At 44.0% G+C, this 8,619-nt stretch overlaps 1 protein-coding gene across 1 annotated transcript in view; it reads left to right on the top strand.

Moving 5' to 3' along the window:
- Positions 1-1,583: 1,583 nt before the first annotated feature.
- Positions 1,584-8,619, top strand: part of PERM1 (PPARGC1 and ESRR induced regulator, muscle 1) — an 18,205-nt gene continuing 11,169 nt past the window's right edge. The window contains exon 1 of the mRNA XM_078640908.1: positions 1,584-3,659. Within this exon, the coding sequence (XP_078497034.1) occupies positions 1,670-3,659 (1,990 nt within the window). The 5' untranslated portion in view covers positions 1,584-1,669. The remainder of the gene's footprint in view (positions 3,660-8,619) is intronic.

Raw genomic sequence — 8,619 nt, 5'->3', positions numbered from 1 at the left:
TGCCCAAACCCACCAGTGTATAAAGAGTGACTTCCAGTTATGAGCCAGACCTGTTGTCATTGTCTGTACTTGCTGTTTATCTGCCCTGGTCAGTGACGCTTTTCTGTCTGTATTCATCACTGATGTTTTTGCGCCCCACACTAATCATGAATATTTCTCTGTCTTCTTTGTCTGTGGGGTTTCTCTAACTCTGTTGACAGGGATGCCTGTTTGATTTGCTCAGACGTATTTTCTGCCTGCATTCAATGGGTGATGTTTGGGCTGCAGGTATTGATCAGGAATGTGTTTCTGATTCTATTAATTCTGCATATTTCTCTACCTGTACTAATCATATGTATTTATTTGCACGTAGGTTGTCCAACCGGGGTCAAGTGTCACCAGAGAGAGTCCTTGGTGTAACTGCTGACCTGCACTGGTGTCTCGACCAGCATTAGCCTTTGGAGTACCAACGTGAAACCAACATCTCATTTGAAGACTGGTAGCTGTAATCTGCCATAAGAGTCTTCACACAAAACAGTCCATTCAAGAGGATGTTTCTGCATCACATTTTATGAGACTGCGAACACTACTCCTCAGACATCCCCCAAATGGATGGTTAGCCATGGCCTGACCACAGTCTCCCAGGGCCACTTGCAACTGGACACGGACGGCTAAGAAGAGGAGCGAGTGATGGGAGGTGGGGTGTAGCATCCTCTTTGAAGTTACTCATACACCATAAGGTCTTTCATAATCCCCCTTCCTGCTCTGCCCCTCTGGGTCTGTATCTCCGGACACTCAAGGAGGAGCGTCTATTACCAAGAGTGTGGTATGGATTCAGGAGATATGCTCATGCTTATGTAGAGGTTATTTAAAGAAGCCCTTCCCTTCATTGCCTCCTCTCAATTCACGGAAAATACATTTTGTGCACTAAGAGGGGAAGAGCAGGGACATGTCTATGTGCTCTACCGGAGATACTTATTGCCCGTGAAGCCTTTGCAGCCGGTGCCTGACCCAAAGCAGGACCGCCAAAAAGTAGGATGTATCTGCACCAAGAGAATCGCACTAACTCCTGGTTGGGTTTAAGAATATACATGCATTGAATATTGATTTCTAGGACTTTAACTATATATCACAGTTAACCCCTTAGACAGCAATGCTACCCTCCGCTTGCACGATTCTTACGGGAGAAGGCTCCAGGAAACAGAACTTACTCTATGTTTACTCAGATCTTACAGGGTCAGGCCTCAGGGAACAGAGCTATGTCTAATGTCACTCAGATCTTAAAGGTTCAGATCTCAGACAGCAGATCAATGCCCCAGGTGAGACAGATCTCACTAACTTAGCAGTCAGGCAGCAGAGCAACCCCTCATTCTACACAAGTCATACTTGGGCATCAGCAGGGATAGCTCTCGTATTGCACAAATCGGATAGGTTCAGTGTCCGGGGAGCAGAGATATACCTCAGGGTACACGTATCTTACAGACTTAGCCCCGGGTGACAGAGATGTCTAATGCTTCCTAGATCATATAGTCTTTAACTTTAGGCTGCAGCACTATCTCTCAAACTCACAGTTTAGCAGCACTTCGAGGGATTGATCACCCCACGCACACACAGATCAGATTATCCTTTACACCCATCACTATACTTACCCCTGTAACACGCAGCGTAAGTGTCAGTAACTTCTTGAGCTATGGATAACTTTGAGTACAGCATTCAGTTGAATGATCGTGACTGGGCTGACTTCTTCTATGAAGCAGAGGAGTGTCACTTAGAAGAAGCCTCACTGGCCACAGCGGATGACCAAGTCTTAAGCGACACGGACCCGGAAGAGAACCCCCAGGAGGAAGGCCACACCAGGAGCAGCAGACAGGTCAAGATCAGCCTGTGTTCTGCTGAGCTGGGGCCTGTGTCTAGCATCTGGGACCCCACCGTTCACAATATTTTGGGCATTTCAGACCACCAACACGCCTTGAGGGAGCTCCAGGTACCATGCGACCAGGATGTTCTGTCAGGCAGTGAGGATGAGGAGGGCGAAATTGGATCAGTTAGCAGGTACCTGTGTGAGAGGGATACTACATGGCAACATCAGACAGCCTCAACCATGTTGGAAAGCCACATGGTATCATCCTGTGCATCAAGGACAACCCGGACATCCAGGAAAGTCATGCAACATTTGAGCAGAAAACACATTGTGTCGTGTGAAAACCTGTCCAATGGACAAGAGGGCAAGGGATGGACTCCAGAGGACAATGGAGCAGACCCCCTAATTTGTCCTCTGCCCAATGCATTCTCAGGTATTCAGAAATCCAGGATACCATCTGTGATAGGATCCCCAATTGAACAGAATGGAGGAGCAGCCATTTCAAGCACTGGCCCAGGGTCTGAGGCTGCTCCAGGCCAAAGTATACTCTACCCTGTCCTGATGGTGGAACTGCCTGGTGCCAAGAGTGCGAGAGCCAGGCTCCCCACACTCCCACCCCAGGCCTGTGAGGACAGCAGTCAGGAATCTCCAGTTCACAGCACTTCCACAAAAGGAGCCCAGCTGGGAGAGAACAGGGGAGAAAGTGCTAATTTCACCAGCCCTGGTATTTCACACAATAGCCACCAGAATGCTGAGGGAAGCTTGGCGGTGAAACCTCCTATCCTGGAGAACCCAGGGAATGAGGAAGTAGAAAGCTCAAGAGGTGAGGAGGTAAAAATCCCAACTTGTAACAGTCTTAATGGGCAAAGTGGCATTGACAACTGTCATAGCAAAACTGTACAGTTCCCCCGCCAGGATAATCTAACAGAGGAGATAAGTTTGGAAGAAGTGGCCAATGGTCCACTTCCAAATTGCAATGGAATAAAACATTCTGGACCACTGAGCTCTATGCCTGGAAACCGAATAAGCATAAAAACTGAAGGACTAGTTGAAGACTTGGAAGGGATCCACAGAAGCGTTGGTAAAACAATATCAGGGCACCCCACAGTCCCTTCACTGTCGACTTGCATTGGAGATCCTCTATGCATGGTCAATCCAGACTGGGAGGAACAAGAAGGACCTGATTCTGACTCTTTTGTTCCTGAAATGTTCACTCCTTCTGAGGACAACTTCACCATGACCTTTCCTGAAACCTACGACTTCTTTTTTTGTGACTCTCATGAACAAGGAGAGTCCGGTTCCCAAGATATTAAGGGTAATATTAATTCAGAACCTGGGACATTACTAGTAACAGACAGTGAGGGGACTATGAGCTCTCCAGAAATCTATGAGTATTTCTTCTGTGAAGGTCAAAAGGATGATGGCATGGCAGAGAGGGCCCCGCTGGTGCGAGGGTGGTCTAGCAGGACTCGTCCACCATCAGCTCCAGCTGGTGACCATTCTACAGAAGAGCAGCCCACCTCCATTTCCTTTCCTGAAGCCTATGAGTATTTCTTTGATGATAGCAGTGGACCTATAAGGCGTCATAGAGGGCTCTTTGGCATGTCATCCTTCAGGGCTACAGGACTGCCTGCAGCCTGGCGGTCTTTACTGCCCCGAAGGACCAACATGCAGGTGAAAACTTCATCCAGCATAATTACAACTGAAATGAAAGCTGGCGGACAGAGGCAGCTCTTCCCCCTTCTAATGAACCCACATCTTACCAAAGAGGAGAGTCAGGAACAGACTGAAGCTTCCAGAAAGGCTATTGCTATAAGAGGTATCTTTTTAATGCATTTGTTTTTCGTGTATACATAGATAGATATCTATCTATCTATCTATCTATCTATCTATCTATCTATCTATCTATCTATCTATCTATCTGTATATCTATCTGTCTCTCTATATGTCTATCAATCTCTCTGTATATCTGTGTGTACATACATATATATATGTTAGCCAGAGGTGGTTGCCACTGGGTAGTTATAGTTAAGTCAACTGTTCCATAGGAAAAGCATTTTTTCATGTTGCTAATAACTTTGGCCCTATTTGACAAAACTTCAGACAACTTCCAAAAAAAGGAGCTACTTTTGACTAGTTTGTGCATAGAAAGTTTTGGGGTGATCCATAAATGCGGGGTTGAGATAAAGAGGGGTCCCAAAACGCAACCCCCCCCCATGCATTTTCCATAAGCTTCTTTAGGCAGTGCTGCACCAAAAACTGCTGAACGGAATAATATAAATCTGACAGGAAATAGATATTGGTCCACAGATTGCGCTTTTCGTGATTTGGATTAAAATACATTCCTTTGATTTTGAGAAATTAAGGTAAAAAAATTATTTTATATCAGGATGGTTGGGTCAGCGAGCGGCTCCAGAGACTCTTGCAGGAGCACCAGTTCAAAAATAGAGCATTCCGGTTGGGACAGGGATCTTTATTTTCCTTGGGCCATCTCACTCCCGCAGGAGTCAGACTTCTGCAGGAGCAAGTGCTCCGATTGGCTGCAAACAACATGAGAAAAATGTTGCTGTCAGCCATTACAGGACTTGGGGACTTAGTACTCTGTCCTGAAGTAAAAAAAAAAAGATAAATAATATAAGGGGGCAGGGAAGTGATATCCTGACCTCATAGGCCCCATGGGGGGGACCCAGAGGGAACCCCCCTGGCACAAAAAATGAAAGCAAAATCATCAAAAATTGCTGCGATCCTACTGAATTGGAAAAAAGAAATGCCTGCCGGGCTACATTCATTAATTATAGGCCCTGGGAAACCAACCACAGGGGCTGTATTCAAGGAGGGGAGGGGGTGCATGGTCCCCCTGACCAATTAAATTCTCCCAGGAGCCCCCGCAGTGCCGAAATCATGAAAAAAGGGGAAGGGGAAAGGGCAGTGCAGCCCACCTCCCCAAGCCATCAAAGGCCCAGGGGAGCCCACCGCCACAGCAACCATTTGCATATAAGGGGAGGAGGGTAATCAACTAAATCAAGTCATCAACTGTCACCTGCACACAGAGTTACTTTTCAATACAAATAATGTGTTCAATACCTCTACACACCTAGGGTGCATTAGGAGCACATGCATTTTGTAAACACTTACACCGATTAGCTGGACACAGGCTGTACAAAACTAAGTAGAAAAATAATATGGTAGTTACCTGCCACTTTGTAAACTATAAAACAAACTAACTCACTCAATGGATGATGTCATTTGAGATGACATCAGTGATTTCATAAATGATGTCATAGAGCATGTCATGACTGATGTAATATGTGAGTTTATGAGCAGAGCATGGCGGGGCCACAAGTTATAGTTACCTCTGCTAGCTAATAACTGGTGAATAATGTTAATGTTGTCACTGACATATTCATTCACCTCACTATAACATTACGTTAACCTTTGTTTTTTTCAGTGAGTAAATATATATATATATAAATATATAAATATATATATATATATATATATATATATATATATATATATATATATATATATATATATATATATATATATATATATATATATATATATATATATATATACATATACATATTATCTACTGGCGGTCGCCAGTATATAGTTACAGTAAGGACCACGTTTACATAGGAAAAACATTTTTGCATGTGCTTATAACTTTGGCGTAATTTGACCAATCTTTACCAAATTTTCCAAAAAGTTCCTCTTTTCAGATCAGCTCCTATCTTGAAAGTTTGGGGGTGATTGGTCATGGGGGGGATGAGAAAAAAGGGGGGTCCCAAAAAAAAATGTCTCCGTGCAATTTCCATAGGAAACTTTAGACAAGGCTACAGGTCAAACTGCTGAACGGAATTAGGCCAAAATTGGCAGGGAGAAAGGTATTGGTCCAGAAAGCATCCTTTTGTTTAAATGGGGTAAATTTATTCAGTAGTTTTTGAGAAATATTGCATTTTACAGATATCAATATTTGAGAATTCTGACATCTGATTGGTTAAGTCGTTACGAGCACGAGCTTGCGGCTCATTGGCTGCGAACACTTGAAACTAGGAAGTGTTGGCAGACATTTTGTGATTCGGCTCGCAACTCTGTGTCTGTGAGCCGTCGGGCCGCCAGCTCTACCTCTGTGAGCCAGTACGCTGCTGTGCCTTTGGGCCCGCAGCTCTACCTCTGCGAGCCAGTACGCTGCTGTGCCTTTGTGAGCCGACGGCCCGCAGCTATCCCTCTGCGAGCCTGGGTGCAAACTGTTGAAACTAGGAAGTGTTGGCTGCCATTTTGTGATTCAGTCCGTCAGCTCGCATCTCTCCCTCTACAAGACATCGAGTCCGTAGTTCTACCTCTGCAAGGCAACTCTGATGACATACCGGTGCTCTGTCTGTGCGAGACACCCCTTTCACGCTCCCGCTCCCCACATCACCAGCTCGCAGCTATGCCTTTAGAAGCCAGTCTGTCGGCTCGCAGCTCTGCATCTTCAAGCCGTCGGGCCCGCAGCTCTACCTCTGTGAGCCAGTACGTTGCTGTGCCTTTGCGAGCCGACGGCCTGTAGCTCTTCCTCTGCGAGTTCAGCCCACGCGCTGCAGCTCTCCCTCTGCGAGCCTGGGTGTGAACTGTTGAAACTAGGAAGTGTTGGCAGCCAGTTTGTGATTCAGTCTGTCAGCTCGCATCTCTCCCTTTTCAAAATGTTAAATTATGTTGTATTATTTGAAAAGTAACACTGTAATTTGTGAAATATATAACATTACACAATAGTTTTACAGTTTATTTTCCTTTATGTAGTTGAAAAGTTAGAAAAAACAGTACTAATGACAAATAGCAGAATAGTAATTTAATATTTAAAAAACTTTTGAAATTCACTGAAAAAACTATAGGTTTTACAGACATTATAGTTAGAAATTAGCATTTAAAAAACCTTTGAAATTCACTGAAAAAAACCATAGGTTTTACAGACGCTATAGTTAGAAATTAGCATTTAAAAAACCTTTGAAATTCACTGAAAAAAACATAGGTTTCAGGGACGTTATAGTTACCTGGACATTTCACTCGTACAAAACCATAGAAATTCGACTGTTATAGTTAGTTCAGCTAACTATAACTCGTGCCGTCGCAATGCCCATGACGTCACATATGACATCATTCATGGCATGGTCAGTGACATCTCTGATGACATCGCTGATGACATCACAAATGACATCACTGATGACATCATCCACATGAAAATCTGATGCACCTCCTCACACTCTCATATAACCTTTGATACACCCACTGTAAAATACAGACTACCATTTTCAAAACCATCGAGGCACCAATACCAGTTACTACATACGCACTCACTGATTACTAGGTCTACACACACATCCACTCATTCACCCATACAATCACTTATACATGCAGTCACTCATCAGTACAACACTATCATACACACTCATACACCTATTCAGACACTCACACACCGCCACTCATCCATGAAGTTATTCACTCACCTAGTCAGTCATGCAGAGAATCATTCACACTCCCAGTTACTCACCTAAAAAGTTATACACACACCACCTCACTCATTCATACAGATACTAATGCATACTTACTCTCTTATATAATCACTGATACATGTACACACTCATCCATACAGCCACTCTCATAATCACTCACTCTCACATATAGTTATTTATATAAACCATCACACTCATATACTGCCTTTTACATATGTAGTTACTCACACATGTACCACTGAGGCATCCATTCACTCACCAACACACCCATACACACACTCACCCACCCATATAGCTGTTTCCACATGCACTCTTGAACCCATACAGTGAATCAACCACTCACACATCTATGCACAGTCACAGACCTCCAACCCACCCACACACACACTCAGTCTCCCATACAAATACTCAGGCAAACAATTAATAACCCATATAGACACTCATGTAGCTACTGGCCAACCCATGTAGCAGCTTACACAACAAAAGACTGATACAGACATTCACACAGTTTAATCACTAACCCATGCATTCTGTAAGACACGTTTAATAATTCACTTATACAATCAGTCACATGCCTGCTAAATCCTCCATCCAGACACTTGCTGGTGTTTGGATGGACTGCTCCATGTCCATCATCTAATGAGGCCGCCCTGAAGGGTCGGGGCTCCGAAACAGGAGAATGCTGTGTTTGTATCTTATGGAGGAGCATGACCCACTCACGCGCCTAGCCTATTTAGGAATGCCACTGTGGCGAAAAACAGAGCGTGTGTTGGAAGGGATTCGGGAAGGAGTACATCCATTTCTGATCGTGCTGGTGCAGTGGGGCTTCGTTCAGATCATTGAAAAAATAAAGGAGGAAAAAATATAAGAAATCTGCAAGTGATACCAACTCACCTGGCTGTTCCTAGCAAAGGATTCCACTCCAACATCAGTGCTACTGCCACGAAAGTAAGAACTTCTAAGTTTAAAAACTCTGAAATAACAAGGACTGCTAGATCGTATTTTCTGTGACATTTGGCAGTGCACTATGGGATTTGTATTTTAATATGCATCCACGTGACCTAAGAACTCTCTAAAAGCATGTACAGCGCACCTGGCGAGTTAATCATTCAACCTTCCACCTGTGAGCAAGGCCAGTGAGGCTGAAACGTTGGGTAACAGGAAGGATGTTGTGCTGCTGATTCTGAATAAAAGCGTCATATATATACATATATATATATATATATATTACCTACTGGCGGTCGCCAGTAGGTATATATAGTTAGGATTTTTTCCCTATGGGTT

Source organism: Lissotriton helveticus, chromosome 5_1 (genome assembly GCF_964261635.1).
Source record: "Lissotriton helveticus chromosome 5_1, aLisHel1.1, whole genome shotgun sequence".
In the NCBI taxonomy this organism is placed as follows: Eukaryota; Metazoa; Chordata; class Amphibia; order Caudata; family Salamandridae; genus Lissotriton; species Lissotriton helveticus.
This window is presented reverse-complemented; position numbering and strand designations above follow the sequence as displayed.